This window comes from Platalea leucorodia, assembly GCF_965183815.1.
Source record: "Platalea leucorodia genome assembly, chromosome: 1".
In the NCBI taxonomy this organism is placed as follows: Eukaryota; Metazoa; Chordata; class Aves; order Pelecaniformes; family Threskiornithidae; genus Platalea; species Platalea leucorodia.
This window is the reverse complement of record NC_138823.1, coordinates 161359690-161379107: the sequence shown is the minus strand read 5'-3', so window position 1 is coordinate 161379107 and position 19418 is coordinate 161359690. Positions and strand designations below refer to the sequence as shown.

The 19418-nt window shown below is 42.7% G+C and overlaps 1 protein-coding gene across 1 annotated transcript in view; it reads right to left on the bottom strand.

The window, feature by feature from the left end:
- Positions 1-16811, bottom strand: part of PRKAG2 (protein kinase AMP-activated non-catalytic subunit gamma 2) — a 228657-nt gene extending 211846 nt beyond the window's left edge. Inside the window, exon 1 of the mRNA XM_082316956.1 lies at positions 16632-16811. Within this exon, the coding sequence (XP_082173082.1) occupies positions 16632-16733 (102 nt within the window). The 5' untranslated portion in view covers positions 16734-16811. The remainder of the gene's footprint in view (positions 1-16631) is intronic.
- Positions 16812-19418: the final 2607 nt, after the last annotated feature.

Below are 19418 nucleotides of genomic sequence, written 5' to 3'. Positions count from 1 at the left end.
TTGAGTGCACAGAAGGTTGATATTAGAGGGTACACTTGTCTGATAAGAGCTACAATCTACAGAGCATAAACTGAATAGCACATGGATAACAAGATGAGACTGGGGGACGTGGATACCTGAGAATGGACAGTCCAATGATTGGTGATATTTTACATTCCACATGCAGAGTAATTAGGGCATTGATATTACTTGGTTCACTAGGAATCCCTCCAAACCAGGGCCAGCGCAGGTGGTCAAAGTGCTGCAGAGGCACTTGAGTTTACATGGAATGAACAAAAACATGTTTTTCTCTAGACACAGAGCAGTAAACCACTTGTGTCCATTCCAGATCTCACAACACTTTCCTTTAGAAAATGTTGACTCCAAACTCTGTTCCACACATTGCATTTCTTGGCAAAGTCCTGCCTAACAGATATTCCACATGAAGTACTTTTCTTGAATTCCTGCATAAATTTTCCTAGTACTGCTAAGCACCAGTGAAACACCTAGTGATCTCTGTCCCAGAGCTATCTCTATGTCAGTCATATATGGCAAAACATAACTTCCAAAACACTTCAGAGCTTTTCATATGAGAAGGTTTGTATCAGTTCCAGAGTTTACTCCACATACTCTGTACCCAGACAAGTTACTAACTGCCAGAAGGTCAGTGGAGGGAGCGCTTGGTTTGGGCTACAGGCTCCCTTCGAGATCAAGAACAAAGCCATCAGGGTGTTAGGGTCAAGACTGCCATGTTCCGTACTTCAAGGATATCCTCTTCCTCTACAGCTCTGACACGTGGAAGGAGAAGCACAGCTGGATCCAAGATAAAGCAAGCTTGTGGTTAGGAGGTTATAGTGTTGCTCACAGTCTGGCTAGACTTGGCTTCAAACACCACATTGACTGCGTATTTTTGGACTGGTGAGGAAACGAGACATTCGTGACCTGATTCAGAAACTAAAGCTTTGGACAAAGTTTTAGATTAATCTGTTAGTGAATTACCAGCAATAGCTGAGTTTATGTTTGACTGAATTTCTATGGTCAGCTTAATGAATACATATACTTGGAAAAACTTAACCAAGATGAACATTCATACTCACTCTGCTTTGAAGTTATACATAAAATATACAAATATGTTGCACCAGTCGCAGTTGCTTTACATGCAATTTCCCAACAATAAAAAGTCAAGAGCAAGAAAATGTTAAGGCTATTGCCAGAACATATAATTAAATTTCCTTCCCAAAGTTATAACCTCCTGTGCAGCCCAACCAATGTGCCAGACCAAGAACTCCAGCTCCAGCCATCGCAGGTAAGTCCTGTCGCTCTGTTGGTATCATGGATCCTTTTTTGAGCAGTTCTGTAAAATGACACAGTCAGACTCATGGACAGCAGTGCTGAAAAGCCTGAATAACAGAATATCCTAGAAAGGAAAATATGAACTTCTTAAGGCCTATTTTAATTAATTACCAGATGGAAATAAACCTTTCTTGGAACTTCTGGAAGCTTCTCGGAAAAGTCAAGCTTTCCTCGGAACTGGCCTTGTGTGCAAACTGGGACAGATAAAAGAAGGGTTTTTTCTATTAAATAGATCGCGATAAATTCTGACACGATGCTCAGAAAAGAAAACAACATTAACTAAATTACCATGACGATTCCAACAAAAAAAAAAATCTAGCCAAGTATATGCACTACATATAAAACACTCATATATTATGCAAACATACATAAAACAGTTTGAATTTACAAATCCTCAGCCTGTGCACAAAGGCATATTTTATTTAAATGACTGTTATAAATCCATATAAAGTACGGGACTTAGCCTTATAACTGTCTCTTGATCTCATATAGTTACCAGGCCTCTATTTAAACAAAATACAGTCTGTCAGAATTCTGTTTGGCCTTTTTGTATTTTGTCTCTACAAGGGGGATGTGAAAGAGAAAGGCTGAACGTATTTTTTCTGGTCTGGGCACCTTGCCAATACTCACAGAGATATTTTAGGTTTTCTGGCTCACAGTGAGTTCGACCTCTTACCTGCCTCCCTGTTTAGACCGCTGGAAGAAACCACAGCTGCAGAATTACAGCTGTAACACAATCAGAATAGCAGAGAGGGTGAATCATGGCATTAGCCATCTATTACCACTCTACCCTGGTTTCACTCTCCCATTTCCATTGCAGATCTCTTACATCAGACATTTTGCACAGTCCTGTTAAATGTGGTAAGATCTGTGGTAAAGCAGCGCTATAGAAGTTGTCCGAAAGGAGAGAAAGCTCTCAGCAGAACATCCAGAAGAAACTTAGATGTCTGTCAAATTGAATTATTGCAAAATTGAAAAAAAATACTGATATTTTGGTATCCATTGACGAGGTATTTACCAGTACACCATACTTTTGCTCATTTATACTTTACCCACTCACAAGCTTTAGGTGGTTCCTTCTCCCATCCCTTTAACCTGCAGAGAGCCATAACAAAATCTTAACATTTTCATCTTGTGCAGAAACAGAGCCTCCAGCACCAACCCCACTAGTGACAGCGGTTTCAGTGATGACAGGGAAAATACTCCCACTAAGGCAAGTAACACCAGACTCACACCCAGCATATCTTGTGGTGAGCAGCTCATGCAGCTGGGAATCTTCTTCCAGCAGGTTCAGCCGCTCCCTGCTCTGCGCTGAACAGGTCACTTAAGCCAAAAAAATATTCTTTAAATCCCCTAAAATGCTAATTGTGGGTATCCTCCATGAAACAGCAGGAGCCTTGTGGCTCCCATTAGCATTAAGTATCCCATCCCTGGGCAGTCAAAGTCATCAAAATTTCTGAAAAACCTGATATTCATCCCTAAAGTTTGCCCGTGTCCCAGGGATGTAAACAAAACTAAATATCCTTTCCATAAAGACCCAACATGGAACTCTCTGAGACTGATTTTTGTGGTCTTTGTATTTTGTGATTCTGGTAGGATTTAGAAACTGTATCTAGAGACAGCAGCTAGTGCTTTTGGCTGGGGGGATACTGCTAAGGGAATATTCTTTGCATGGAGGTTACAGTGGCTTTTGGAAATCACAGGACTACAAAAACAGGAACACATAATAAAGAGAAATCTGATGTGAAAACTGGAAGACTGGGAAGAAGACCGAGAAACTAAGATCTTTTGGCAACATGCTCAAAATCAGTCTTAGTCAGCAAAGATATTTAAGAGCTTGCTGTGAACCAAAGTTCCCAGCCCAGTGCCAGGAAGTCGGATTTCCACACTACAGTGATAAATATCTTCAGTGGTAATTGCTGGAAGGCCAATCCTGCCTGTCGAAATAGAAGCGCCACAACGGACTGTTGTGAGGAATTTTATATGATGAACTTGATTTGTGCTCTGAGCCACGATCAGTCTTCAGGGCTGCCCTCGTGATAACTTTCACAGCGCTGAATTTACATAATTCTAACTAAAAAGGGATAAATCTAACTCCTTGGATAAACCATCCTGTCTTTCTGCATTTTCACTTTTCTGCAATGCTGTCACCAATCGTATTTCTACTGATAAATAGTTTTCCATCTTCCTTAACTCTATTATCATTTTCCATTTAAAATACACTCTGGCATAATCAGACTGCTTTTCAAGATCAATCAGCCCTGGTAGGAATAAGTATCTGTCTTGGAGAAAAAGCAATTGCATTGGCATAATCGAGTTACTAATGATAGGTCCATTATATAATCAACGAATTGGTGTTTCTGCTGGCTATTCCCTTTCCTCTCGCCTCCATAATAGTTCTGGGTTCAGTTAGACATTTGCGATTCGTTTAGTAAATGGATAAAGTAAGCATTTGGATTTTTACCAATAGTGTTGCATCGTGCTGATTACTAATTGCAGCTGCTGCATTTCACTGCAGAAATATCTACTTTTCAGCATAAGTATGATGATGTTTCAGGCATAGGTGAACATGCAAGTGCCCTGTGTATCACTTGTGCTTTCTGTTTCCTTGATGTAAAGAGTCTTGTCATCTCCAGGGGATGATGAATCCCAGCATGGGCTGGTAACTTCCCTGTAGAGCTCAAGTTCCACCGTGTAATAAAGTACAACTCTACTCATTTTACTTTACGAATCTCACTAACTTTACTAACTTCAATTTCAATTGCTCATAATTTCGTATAGCCTCCATCCTATAGGATAACCATTCCATTTTCAGGCTCATCCTACCAAATGGTCATCCCTTCATCACTGTCTTTACCTGATTTTTTTTCAGAGTTTAAACAAAATACAGTGTAGATATTTCAGCACAACAGTTCTTGAGAGGAAATTCTGTTTTTCATTATGAATAAGAAAACCCAAATATGCCATTTTATTCTATTTTATTTATTCTATATAGTTGATCTGCAAAGCACTTCAGCCTGCTTTGGGTTAGAGGACACAGCATGGAAAAGAGTCACTTAGATATTTAACTCCAATTCAGCAGAATATATTTTGAAATGCCACTAGCATGTTACACTAATGATTAATTAATTTAAATTTCCCATTCCCAATATTTAGGCAATACCTAATAAATAGAAACAAAAATTAACAGATAATTTCAAGCTAGCTCAGCAGTAAATTGCCACTACCTGTCACAATTCATGGTGGCTGAAGTCCACATCTCCAAATAGCCAAGAAAGCCTCTAGAGGTAAATAATACATAAAAAAAGAAACCTTCTAAAATTATCTGGCGAGGCAGACTAAAGCAAAGGATTCCTGTTGTGGGAGTTCTCCTGTGCAACATGTACATTCCCAATGAGCAAGCCCAGGCATATTTGTTTTTACACAGTCGTTTCCACACCAAGACACGTTTCCATTCCCCCCTCCCTCCTTCTGCTTTTGTATTCCATCGTCCACATCAACAATTAGTGGAAGTGCCTGGCTGTGCCTGTTCACATTGTTCCCAGACTTTTCTCTCCCCCAGTGAGCTCTGAAGACCATGCATTATTTGACATGACATGACTTGGAGGCCTTCTACAGCAACGGCCATATGCAGGGAAGCAGACAGAGACAAGGAAGAAGAAAGTTAGTCCTGGTTACAACTATCTGGGACAGTAGGACCCAAATTAGTATGCATTAATCTCTTAGCACAATACACCAGGTGACTGGACTTTAAATTATTTAGTCTTGTAAACCAAAAAAACCCGAACCCCACCAGAAATAAAAACAGCCTAAAGGTCAAGATACAAAGTCAGCTCGTTGTTCTATTTGTTTTGTGACATTAAGAGACAGGATGTGAAATAGAAAATAATCTTAGTACAGCTAGAAACTAAATCCAGATGTTTTAACATCAGGCAGAAGCATATTCATAACGTGGGGTTTTTTTTCTGAAATAATTAAATATCTATTGCATTTTCCATCACAGTTCATTTCTCTGCAACGTGAGCAATTTGCCAGCTTGTACATACACACTGAATGTATTCAGTTTATAGTAAAGAGCTGCACACAGGGCAGCTTCCCTTCACACACGCAGGCTCTGCACTTGTGTCCTTACATGTTTTTTAAATTAACCTGGTCAAGTGCACAGAACATTCAAGACCATAAAACATAATCAAAGGTACCTATTGCTCTCTGGAAATGAACTCTTAGAAATATCTTCTCTGGAAATGAATGTTTCCTTAGAGTGTATACTTAATATTTCCTCTCATTTTGTTGAAGTCCAGAGAAATTATATTTATCGTTCCTCCAAGAGAAGGTGATCCCCAGACATATGTCCCCAGATGTTCAGCCTGTGTGTTCCAACTCTCATCCATTAAAGTGCACATACTGATCGCTGCCATTGGTATTACCAGCCTTCGCTTTTACGTGTGTGCCTTTTCCTCAGTTACTTCAACCCAAATACAGTCAAGGCTAAAAGCTTGCTTTACAACTGATAGGTACAGAGAAATTTCAAAGACGAAGTTGGTTACCCCATCAGCTTCTCACAACCTGAGGAGCCCTGCTGTGTGCTCCCGTCTCTCTCGGGTGACCTCAACAAGCAGCAGCCCACAAAGCAATATTGATGCTGACTTGCAGAACTTGCCTTTAAACCCAAAGACCTCTGCTTCATAAACACGCTGACAAAAAGTGTATGCAGATTATGGCAGTGAAATATATTTTTCCTTTTAAAGCAGCTATATTTGAAAGTAAATTTGAAATGACTGAGTCTAAACACATTAAATGCCTACAGTAGTTCACAAAAGTTTAAAAGTTTACACAGGTAAAAAATATATAAATAAATAAATCCTCTCAAATTTTAAATGATTGCAGCTTTTTCTCCAGTTATATTGAAAAGCTGAAGGGAACAGAAAAGGAATTTCTTTCTGAAGTCTTTATCATATGTAGCACTTGGTCGCTCTCAGGCAAACATAAGGTCGTACATAGACTTTATCCTGTGTCACAACGGATTGAGCTGCACTAAGTATCAGTATTAGTTTCAGTCTTTATCATCAAGAGAACAGCTGCTATTTATCTCTTCCCAAATTACTTCCTAGTATGACTTTCAATCTCTGTTCCATAAAAAACAAGCTTCTAATTTGGTTTTGTTTGTTTGTTTTTTTTTCATTTTAGCTATCACGTGCAAGAGAATGTTATTGGGAATGGAAAAGTAGGAAAATCAGCTTCTGTTTTGTAATACAGGTATAAATAGCAGAGGGTGAAGAATGGCATCTTGAAAGCTTGAAAGATGTAAAGCTCAATTTTCAAATGTATTTAAGGACATCTTGATGCAAGTGGACTAGTAGGATCTTCAAATACTGGAAAGGGACCTAATGTCCCTAAATTCTTTGAAAAATCCCATCTCTCTGAACTTCTAGGCTTCTTACCACCTCTTTTTTTTTCTCAAGAATTAATCTTGTGAATGGCATTTCAAGTAAACTTGAGTCATCTGTTATTCTTGGATTTTTGGATCTCAGATTATAGACAGATGGACATCAAAAGAGAACGAGTTACCAAGGCTTACCAAGTTACCACTCACCTGTTTTATCTGACAATGTACACCATGACAACAAAACATGCTGGCTCACTAGGAAGGCACAGTAAGGCAACTTGGTTTATTCAGCATTGTGGTGGGATAGAAGAATGCACATAGTCTGTTAATAAAGCCAACTGGTGAAGAGCAGCTTGCTCTGCCTTGGTAACTCTTGGTTGAGGTCCACCAGGTCAGCAGATGAATACTGGGTGAAAAACAGTTTTGTCTGACTCAGTAGTGGAGTCTAGCCCACTATGGTACACGGTTAAGTAAGGGATGTTTCCTCTTTTACTGACTTCAGTGTTTTACAGCTGAAAATCAGAAGAGTTCATTTAACAGCCACTTTTGCATGCCATCTGATGATGCCTCCACAGGTCTGCCACAGTGAAAGGAGCCAGAACTCTAAGTACACAATACAGAAAAAAGAACTGAAGTAATTGCAGTTTTTGAATTACTGGTATTACTTTACAAAAAAAATGCTGGCATGTACCCTCCTGCTTCTGCATAGCTTAGAGCGCGTACAGTCATTCTCAAAACCATAAAAAACATAAGGAAAATGTATAATTAATCATCACCCAACTAAAAGAAGTCTATTAAATTAGTATTTACCTCTAACATCAACTAGCTAAATAAAAGGGCAAAGAGAACAGCTGAATAACATCTTCTACCTCCCATTCATTTCAGGCTATAAATCTTATGTTTATGAATAATGTTGGCTCAACTTTTCAGATGGCAGAAGCTCTACATTTTCCCATAAAAATGTAGAGTTGATCTAGCATTAGTGGAAGGAATATCCAAGAATAGTGTTGAGACCATGTTGGTGTTCTCCCTCCTGCACTAGCTGGCAGCGGTACTGGGGGATGCCCAGCTCCAGCAGCTGGAAGGAGTGCAGAAAGGGAGACGGGATGCCTGCAAACTCTTTGGAGGGTGCTGTAGGTTGAACATGGCTGGTAAAGTGCCGTTTCGGATGTCCCAAACCCCATCTCCTTGAGTTTATAGATGACTACATGCTAAATGGCTGCAGATGCCTTGTTTCAAGAACTCTACAACTGATGTGCCACCCGCGATTCAGAAAAAAAAAGACTAACGTTTCACAGCTTTCAACAACCACATGAACCACATGGAGGGTGGGATAATTAGGCACACTCATTGAAGTACCACTTTTGATGCTGCAAGTTAACATAGTCTCCTCTAATTTTTCTAATATCCTCAATCCTTAGTCTTCCTGACCAGACTGCCAAAAGAGTCCTAACTGCTATTTCAGGACACAGCACGACTCTCTGTAGACATTAGACTGGAATCCTTTTACTTCACGTGTATTTTCAAAAAGCAAAAGGAAAAATACTTTCCATCACTGCTGACTTAGGTTGAGCTTGTACGTGGATCCTTACTGAACAAATACCATAGGAAAAAGGTTGGGCTTATGGTTAAGATAAGTGAACTGGGTCTCAAGACTGCATGAATCCAACTGTCACACTCCTGTACAACATGGGGCAAGCTGCTTAAACTCCAGCCATCTACCTGAATATCAGTATTGCAGAGGCAACGTCGTTTCCTCTCACCTGCCTCCAGTCTATAACAGCTATCAAGGCTTTAAATTCTTCAGAGAGTTTGTCTTTACTAACACATATGTCCTTATGCATGCATAGATATCTAGCTCAACAGCATTCAGTCATGGATGGAAAGAACATGCCATAAGATGTTTCAGTGTGGCACACTGATACGTTAAAAGTTTATTCTTTGTGGACCTCAAGCTTCAGCCATTCAGCAACGCAAAGCTTACATCAGGGACTCTCCTCTGCCCAACCTCAGGCAATACAGCTCGGTGATGATTTAGCGCTCTTATCCATGAACTGTCTTTCCTCATGCCTCTTAGTTTAGATCACACTTCCAACACAGAAGCCATGATTAATACTCAGTAACAGCAAATCCCCCTCTAATTAATTTATGCAAAAGGAATGACAACGCATGATGAAAACCACATTCCAGAAGATACAATGCTCTACTGAGAAGCTGGCAAGCTCCCATATGTACTGTGATAACACTGACTAAGCACCTTTTTTTCTCACTTCCTTACTGTCCCTTTCTTCCATAAGCCTTGTTGGGAGTATTGTGCCTCCAGTTTCGACTCCCATCTCACAGCATGCTTTTCCCAGAAGTCTCTACACTACACGGCCAAATCCAAATTCACTCCCCAGATGGATGCTATGCTTTTGGGACAAGATCCAGCCAACTGTGAAGTTAAACTCAATGTGCCTGTGTAGGGGCTGAACAATATTTAATCTCAAGGAGCTTTCACTTGCCCAAATGTTCCTTCAGAGCAAGGAAGTTGTACAGTTGCCATCCCTGGAGATATTAAAAATCTGATGGGACACAGTCCTGAGGAACCTGCTCCAGCTGACCGCAGGGACAGCGGGAGGATTGGACCAGACAATCTCCAGATGCCTCTTCCAACCTCAGCTATTCCATGATTCTGCAAAAACGCTTGTTAGCAGTTACACCTTTTGAAGGCCACATCACCAAAAGCAAGACAACACAGGCTTAGCAAACATATTAAATGCACAACTATTTAAAGGCATAGAACAGTCCTTAATCTGTGGAAACTTGTCAAAGATTATGGCTAGGTAGCAAAAATAGAGACATTGTGATACACTTCAGGATTCTGTGCATAATGCGAACTGTCCTTCCCAATTTCCATGTAGAGTCCATTCAAAATAAATGGCATGCAGATAACAATCCATTTCTTCCACTAGACAGGCTATAGGCAATGCTAATGGCACCTGTTTAGTCCATCATGTTCTTACCATTATACCTTTTCCATGGAGAGCTTGCCTTCATTGAAATGTTTCTTCATGCTTGGATTCAAATTTTACCCCTAATCTAGCTCACCAAGTATTGATTTCTCTAATTCCATGGAAAACATGCTTCCAAACTTTTCTAAAGGAATCAACAGGCATGTAGCTTCCACAAACTAGATCCAAAATTCACCCATTCATAAAAGACCACTAGTAAGTCTAAAACTGAGCAGGAAAATACTGTTTTGTCATGCTGTAAGCCAGCACTCTGACCACTCTGATAGCTTTTCTTTCTTCAGCTTGCAGAAGCAGAGTATTTTCTTATTTTCATTGTTCCAGCAGCATTACCGACATGAAAAGATCACTGAAAACTGCACAATGCCTGTTGTGAATAAATGATGATAAAGGCTTCATAACATGGCAGATAATGCTTATAATGCACACGCTTCCTCCTAATGAAACTCCAGATCTCTGAATGTGTTCTCCATCAGCTTAAAAAAGGCATACAGCTCTATCACCCTGATTGCAAAAATAGATTAAGTCTTCAGCTTATGACATAGGTTCTCGTTTTGGAGCAGGTCACAGGCACCCTTTGCAACAATGACCATAAGGTCTGAACAATCACGGTGTGTGATATAAATGACAACCATGAAACACATACTGCAATGCATTTGCTATGCATCCCACAAAGTCATGCTTACATAATGTAATTTACTGTCATGCTAAATTATATGAAAATTCAAAGGACGCTACGTACCATTCTATGAATCCTCAAACTGAAGTACCATGTTATGTTTTGGTTCTCTACCGTGTAAATAATGCTTTCACGCTTTAAAGATTTCATATGTAGTTATGGGCAAGCAACTTAAGAGATATAGTATTACAGAAGCAAACACTAAACTGAAGCATTATATTCCGGTTTCTACAACTACCTGAAGAATAAACACAAAAATCATTCTGCAGCAGAAATTGTCATATACATCACTGTTTCAACTCACTGCTAGTACTAGATATAGTTCAGTATCACCAAACCACCATTAATAGTTTATATTTATTGATGGCATCTTGTATTCATGTGTATACATAAGTTCTCCTTTTCAGGAGAAAAAACATACTCTGTTTAACATACATTCAAGCTGCTTTTTCTTTTTGTCTTTGAAGACATGCATAACTCTCCCTATTTGTTAGGCCGTAACACTTTCTCCAGTGTGTCTACAGTGCAAACAATAGTAGAAAATTGAGACAGCAGTCCTCTGCAACCGGATCAGGCCCTGAAAGCCGGCTAATTGTCAAAGCCTGATGATCGGTCTAGGGTAACGTAGCCCACAAAGGGGCTATTTCTATGCCAGACAGACATATTCTGTGACATCTGTCTGCTGCTGATGTCCTCCTTGATGCTTCATTTCTCTTGTAACCAACTCTGCTCTTTCATTATTCTCTATGCATGCAATGCCTTTTGATATAGATTCAGCTCTTCTTCAAAGGGATAAGAATTATATGTGGTACTTCACTCAACATGAATGTCCCTAATTTGGTCCACCAACAGCCATGCTGACACAGGTCTGGCTCCTTTCTCCTTCCATTAGCCCTGCCAAGCCAGCACACAGGTTCACCAACCTACTTCCATGACTGTCCATACATCATCAACAAAATGATTGTTGAATCCTGTCTTCAGGGTCAAATTCTGCTTTCAGTCACATCTGAGCAGCTCCCTTGAATGCAATGTGGTGCCTGGGTGAAATTGGGCATAAGTTGAACCTTGCAGGTCTGTGAGCAGGCACTGGAACCTCCCAGGTGGAGATCACTACTTTCCACTTCACTCCTGATCCCTCTAGGAGCATGACATTTTCTTCTGTTTCAGTAATTCCCAATACAAGCACAGTGTGAGTAACCTTCCCTGAGGCCAAAAGTCTCACCAGCCACATTTCTGTGAGGTTCCTTCCACATTCATGACTTATTCCTCCAAGGAAATTCACACTCCTCTGAGCCCACAGTCCTCACAGGCTCACAGGTATAAATAAAGGAGGCTGGATGAGACCACTAAGGAGCAGAATCTCCTACCAGAAAAAAGTGATGTTTTAAAGAAGCAGTACTTTTCAATACGCTGATGATCAGTTTGTGTTATGCTTTAAAACCAAAAAAACTAAGCGCTTCCTTAATTACAGGGGCAGCTATTATGACTGCAAACATGAATCCTTTCTTTTTTCCTTCAGATAGATTCAAAGTGTCATCTCAACCCTCCTGAGCAAATAATTCTTGCCCTTTCAGATCCTTAATATATCAGCCCTTTAGGGAGGAATCCAAATTTAAACTTCAAGGCCACAGAGGCTCAGGACAACTCAGAGTCTTCCCTATGAGACCAAGGGGGAGGACAGTTGCAGATTTAATTTTAGGGAAACATTTCTCTCTCCTGTCTCCCTCTCCCCCCGCCTTCTTTTCCCAAGAAAACAAACATTTTTTTCATTCCTAAATCACCTTGGAAGCTGATTCCCTTATCTCCTTTGAAAGAACTGACCAGCTGATTCCTCATCTGCACCTTCCTAAAGTGATCCCTAGACTGAAGTGCTCTTCTCATCAGCCCACCCAGCAATTATCGGCAGACAAGAAGCACCCTGCAAAAACTGTGACAGAACAAAATAATTTCACAGTGATTTATTAGGCATGCAGCCATTAATGACTTTGCAAGTGTGGAAAGCAAGATGGAGGGGCAGAGCCCGAGCCAACACTAGCTGTCAGAACATCATTGTCATCTATCGGGTTAGAAATATTTAAGCCATCTGATGTTTCAGCCTGGCATCCCAACATAACAACAGGCCTGGAAACAGCAATAAATTTGCACATTGAGGAATCTGTTCAAAATCATAGAGGTTGACAAAGAAATGGGAGAAAGCGTGCAGAGATGTTTGTTTGTGTAACATTGAAAATAAAGGATCATGATCTCTGAGAGCATCCTTCTAGTGCATCAACTCTGCTGTCAGGGCTGAAGTACCAGAAGCAACAGCCACTTCACTGAACTGAAAGATGTTTTTATATACATTTGCAGATGTTATTTTTGTCCTTATTGTGAAAAAAATCTCTTTGTTCTTTTGAATAAAAAGTCACCTTGTGATGTGTTTGGGAAAAATCCAAGGCAGTGCCAAGGTTCTGCAATTTCCACCTGCTGGGAGCAGCAGGTGCTTGGCACTTGCCATGGTGAAGCTCTTGAGACAGGTTCTGCCCTCAGTTGCGCAAATGTAAATACAACATAACTTCGCTGGCACTGACTGAATTATCCCAGATGAAATTCAAAGTAAGCAAGAGCAGAATCTCTCCTTTTTTTTTTTAGCAGCAACATGGGATTACAATGGTAATGTTAACATTGGAACAGATCAATTTTGCAAGATGACAAAAGAACATACTGATCTCGCTGCTGTGAGCTCCTACTCAGCAGACAATTGCATCCCGTCTTAGAATAGATTTTTCAAAATGTTCAAAGCAATGTGCAAGCATTAACTTCTAATGGCTTAAAAAGGAATTTTATAATGCTAATGTCTTCATATTACAGATGTGATGCATCTAGAGAGCAAAGGTTTCTATTCAAATCTGTAGCAGCTTTCAAAGATATTTGGACCAGAAATTTCCATTTAGGCATCACTAATTTCAAGACTTCGGAACGTGCTGCTGGGAAAGACGAAGGTCAACATGACCTCTACTTACAAAGGCTCCTGCAATTATATTATGGTCCATCTAAATTACTAAGTTTGTTAGTCAGTTGTGTACTTGCAAAGAAAACAACAAACAAACCAAAAAGTTGTTCAATCAGTCCAGCAATTTAGCACATACTTTCCTGCCATGCTAACAGAATACAGTGGCCCCCATTTTACTCTTGGCTACTGAACGACAAGTTGAGAGCAGCTAGGAAACCCAACTAGCAGAAACTTAGTGGTCTACCACTATTCCCAGAAGCAAGGGTTGGCACCGCCCACTTGTGCTGAAGGAGACTGAGCACAGAAAGAAGGTGAAAATAGAGTGTTCCCAGACTTTTTGTACCATGTCTTGTTCTTGTTTGAGAAAGATGTACCTGAGAAATGCCCTGGAGTGTTGCAAGATACAAAACCAGTTTTCTTAAATTGATCCATTTTTTCCCACTGTCACAGACAAACTCAAAAAATAAAAATATGTGGGAGAGGGAAGAAAAGCATACAACTTTATTTTCAGACATGCCTAATATTCCACAATCCTCTAACCTAACTGTAGAATATTTTGCATTATTTGCCTTTTTTTTTGCACAATATTTGCCATTACTTTTTCAGTCAGCATTTCTACGTGACTAATAAATATGTTTCAGGATAGCCTGCATCGCAACAGTACCTTTCTGTCCCACTGCTTTCTCTTTCAGAATTGACTCCGCTCTCGCCTCCTACTCAGACCTTGTTAGTCCTTCTCTTGTTCCTAATTTGAAGATCTCAATGAGCAAGAATTACATGTCTCAGCAATAAACATGATCTCACAGCAAAACAAAGAAGAGGATGAACAAAATTAAAATTACTGTCTGGTGAAAGCTCCCTTGACAACTACATCTACACTGACAGGCGCCACTGAAATAATAGGAACGATGCTTCAAAACAACAGCCAAGAAAACGTTATGAAAGAGAAAAAAAAACAGTCTAAATGGATCTTTTCAAATGCAGATTCCACTGTCAAATGAGGAGAATGAGAAAAATGTTCTTTCTTATAGCACAGTCATATTTAAACTCTGCCAGTCAACAGAAAACCACCAAAAAATGTGAGTACAACCTGAAAGATCCTGGGCCCAATAGTCCATTTCAGGAATGCTAGAATGATGCAGAATGGAACAGAAGGTTCATATTCTGGGGATGGAGAGGAGGGATGGAAGGTGGTGTCTCATTACCAAATCCTGAACTGCTTCCAACTGGGTGAACAATAAAACTCATGTCGACTTCAGTGCAGTATCAGGCATTGGCAGGCTTGTATCTGAATAACTACCACTACCTAGGTGACAAACTGCATGGCAAAGCAGCCAAGAGATTAATGAACATGAAAAATTATGGCCCACTACTAATGATGTTCCATCCAAGACAGAACTAAGGCAACACTCATGAAGAAAGTTGTCTATGGGCTTAGGGAGGCAATTAGGAAAAAGCATTAGCCTTCCTCTGTCAATAATGCTTACGCGTGAACAAGTTACTTAGGCACTTTTCCCACCTTAGCTTCACCACCATAAAATGGGGAAAATTGCTCTAAGTACTGGTGTGGTCAGAGTTATCTGGTGGTCAGAAGGTATTTCAAAAGCACCAGATGGATCCTGTAAAATCCTGCAGCAACCGCAGCATCTCCTAAACTACCTATGGCTCCGCAGCAGGCAGAAAATGCAGCTTCTTGGAGCAGAGGTGGAGATCCAGCTGCACAGAAGGTCCTGGCTAGTCTGAGTCAGAGGTGGGGGGGCTATGGAAAGAGACGGCAGAAACAACGGCATAGGCAGGGTGGAAAGGAATAAGATGCACAGGGGAGTGGCGCTTCGGTGTGGTACAGTTTATTTTCTTGATATTTTACATCCTTATTGTGAAGTACTACCAGTAACATGGCAAAGATTATTGCCTAAAAACTCCAGTCACAAATGCACAGGCAACACCCATGTTAGCAGAAACAGACCCTTTTCTCCTCGTACTGAATGCACTCAGAGCTCCAGAAGTTTGGCTTAGGCTCCTGGGTTTGCATTCCTCTCCAGAGAAAAATGAAATCTGCAGAAGAGCCATGTATTTCTCCTCCATTTTATTCCACACGCTCAAGACACCCAATAAATTTGATTTGATTTCTTATTCTTCCCTAAAACAAAGGAAAAACATAGAACCAGAAGTATCTTTTTGCTCCCTGGTGGCCTGGCAGAGACATGTATAGGACTGTTTCCCACTTTTATATAATGAGATTTAAAAAAAAAAAAAAAACAAAAAACAACAACAACAACAAAACCCAAAACACATTGCAAAGAAGAAGATACAGGGACTCTGCCATTTCTTGCCAGAAGCACTGAAACCAAAAGCACATCGTGACTGAGAATAAAAAACTAAATAGTTACATAGGTAACAAGAACATCCTAATAGTAAAGAAAAACAATAATCAAAGTTTTGAGAGGTATGTAAACTCTGAAGACAGAGCCAGCCAGCCTTTTAGTACTCACTAGGAATAGAGAAACTTTCAGTCTGAGGGTATTCTGTATCTATATACTATAGTTTCTTGCATGTTTCTTTGTGGTGTGAATATACAAAACAAAACAGAGTCAGTGAACAGACTGCATGGCTCACTAGTCTGCTCCACCACGGCAATACCACTGTCCCTGCTCTTTCGGCAATAAACAGACTGCTTGTGTCCAAATCTGAGTGAGCTCTGGCTTCCCCAGCCCTGGGAAATTCAGATGTGGATTAGTCTTGAGAGAGGGAAGAGTCAGATTAAACACTTTGATTCAGCCACAAGGCACGGACAGTTCCCAGAGCCAAACCTGGAGATGTTGAGAGCAGCATTTGGGGGCAAACAGACCTTTCGCTAACCCGTACTGCGAGCCTGCGTGCGAACTGGATGTGACACACTGAGCCAAACCCACAGCCCAGCGCAGGGGAGCAGCGGTGCAGCCGGAGTTACCCTCGCTCCTCCGTGCCCCGACGCTGCACCCTGAGCTCCCAGCACTGCAGAGCCCGGGCAGCCCCCCATGCTCCAACCCACCCCAGATGTGGAGGACTTGCCTGTTGCACGGGCTGCCCCCCCCAGCCCAGCATCCCCCAAACTCCAGACCTCAGTGGGAGGAAAAGCCTCAGGAAACCCCTCTCCCTGCCTTTCGCTTCGCTGCGTGTCAGAGAAAAACATGCCCCAACGCCCAAGCCACGCCAGCTGCAGAAGGGAAGGAAGAGCAAGGAGCCACTTACGGGGATGTGAACTCGCAACATGAGTTTCTTCTGGCTGGAGCTTTTCCTGCTGCTGCTGCTGTTGGAGGCATCTTTCTTCTTGTCCATGGCAGTGCTTCCCATCCCTTCACCCCGGCGTGGTGCTGGGAGATGGATCTGGAGAGGGAGGCTCCTCTTGCACCTCTCCCCACCGTCCCACCGGCCGCAGTTACTCCAGGCTCCTTATTTTCTTTTTCTTTTCTTTTCTCTTTTTTTTTTTTTTTTTTATGGCCTTAGGGAAGGGGGGGGGGGGAGGGGGCAAGGGGAGGGGGTAGGATGGGAGAAGCAGAGGGAAGGGGAGGAGTTTCTCCAGCTCCGGCCTTTAATCGCAGCAGCGAGGTGTCAGGAGGGACCTTCTCAAGAGCATGAGATGCCCTTACAGACGCTGCTTGCTTTCTCACTCTTCCGCCCTTTCAAAAATATCCGGAGCATCCTAGGGGGGTGAGAAAGTTTCCTTCCCCTCGCCCAGCCCGGCCGCACTCTCCCCGAAAGAGAGAGAAAAAAAAAGAAAACCCAACGCAAAAAAACACCCAAACGCTACAAAGACCCGAAAAGGGGAAGGAGCTGGGGCGAGGCTCCTGGCAGCCGGCGGCCGCGGGGGGCCGGGCCGGGCCGGGCCGCGGGGAGGGAGCTCGGCGGGCCAGCGCTGCCCGGCGGAGCCCCGCGGGGAGCCCGGCCGGGGCGGGAGGAGGTGCCCGAAGGCGAGCGCTCGCCGAGAGCAAGGAAGTGCAAGCCCAGCACAACGCAACTTTCCCCCCGCAGCCCGGCCGCCTCCCCCGGCTCCCGCTCGCCCCGGGCCGCCCTGCGGCCCCACGGAGGGGGGCAGAGGAGCTGGGGCCGTGCCCGCATCCCCCGGGCTGCCGCGGCACGGGGGTGGGCGAAAAAGCTGCGTTTCACCTTGCCAAAAACGCACAAAGGCGGCGCGGTTGCCTTCCCTCCCGACCTCCCGGGCTGATTCCTCGCCTGCCTCCCGCCCAGGGTGCCTGCCGGCCGTGCCCGAAAGGAGGGCTGTTCCCCCGGGGGCAGCCCCTTCCCACCCCTCCGGCCCCGCCGCGCTCCGCGGCCGGCAGCGCCCTTGCGCAACCCGGCTTCGCGCAGCCCGGCCCGGCCGCTGCAGCGGCCCGAGGGATGGCGCCGGGCCCGGGGCCGGCCCGCCGCCCCTGCCCGCCCGCCCCCGCCGAGCAAACCCCTCTGCTGCCGGGGAACTCGTCCCAAGGCCGGGGCGGCCCCAGGCCACTCTTCAACACAGGGTTTTCCGCGCCCTCCCTCCAAAAAGCCTTCAGACGCGAATGCAAAGTCAGCTTTCGGGATCCGCTTCACCTGTTCTGAGCCGGTTTCTGGCGTTCGGGAGCGCGCTGGGCTGCAGCCACGGAGCAAAACCGTGCCCGTGGCACCCCGGCTGCCAGGCCGGCCTTCGGGGCCGAGGTCTTGCGACAGCAAAGAGAGAGGGGCATGTCTTTGCCTTAAAACAGCAAGTGGTTTTCATACACATAGAGACAAACATACATTCTGGATCAAAATCTGAGTGTCTGGTTTAGACGTGACTCTTCTTCCCTTGACAATCTCTGCACTGTTTTACACTGTCTGAATTTGACAATTAGACCAAGCCCGTTACAGCCACAGACCTTTGATCACATCATTTAAACACAAATTTTCACTGGGTTCAAAGCTGTGCATGTATGTATCCACAGAGTCTACACCATAATTACCTCTAGCAAATCTTATGGGATTCTGTAAAACAACGATTTGTAAGCACTGAGGGGAGAAGGGGAAGTGTTTTCCACAAAAATCCTCCTCTCTTCTGAAAAAATACAGGATCGCAATGGCTATCACAAGAAATACAAGAATTCAGATTTATTTCCCTCCTTACGGAAGTCTCAGGATTTAACAGATGCAAAGCTAGGCCAGGTATAAAGTCTGTAGCCACTTCTCTAAAACCATACAGAATCAAATAAAAAATACGAACCCTCTTCTTTAATGCTACCTATAGCTGTCCTCGAGGTTCCTACAGGACGCCATGGAAGGAAACAGACCCAGAAATGAGAGCGCAGGGGGTAACAACCTTGTCACCAGATCAGAAAGGGGCATTAACGGCACAGGGACTGAGGAAGCACAATTCCCCCGGACAGTCGGGGTGCCTGGGGCAGCCTGGGAGTCTCCCCAAAAAAGAAGAGCGGGTCTGTAACACCCGCTTTCCCCCAACATTTATATACCTTCTGCCAACGAAGCGGTGCTGCGAAGGGATATGGGAACAACGATTGAGCGCTTGAATCAACAAGTGAGAAAATTACTAATAAACATGTCTATCAAAAAACTGGCATGACATTTATCATTGCTAGTATGGTCTTCAAAGTTAAAAAATAAAGAAAAAAAAGGTCGAATTTCTTTAGAAGGATTTTAGCACTAAGTATTGTAAGTAAGCAGATCTCCTGGCTGTTCTTTATTAAATTAACAAACATTTGAGGTGGAATAAAATCTACCATATCAATATCAGTTCCCTTATTTATGCAGAGTTGTTTCCTACAAGAATATAATGTCTTTTCCACATTTAGTATTTTAAATCTAAATTCATTCATTTTGTAGATTATTTATATGAATAATGGTGGATAATGTAAAATCAGCTTCAGGAAGTAACATAAAGGCAGTATGACCAGCTCCTAAACCTAAAAAAACCCTCATGAATCAGTCTTCCCCCCCCCCCGATATCGTCTTAAGCATATTTATAACTTTAATAATACCACAATGTGGGGTTTTTCTTATTTTTCTCCT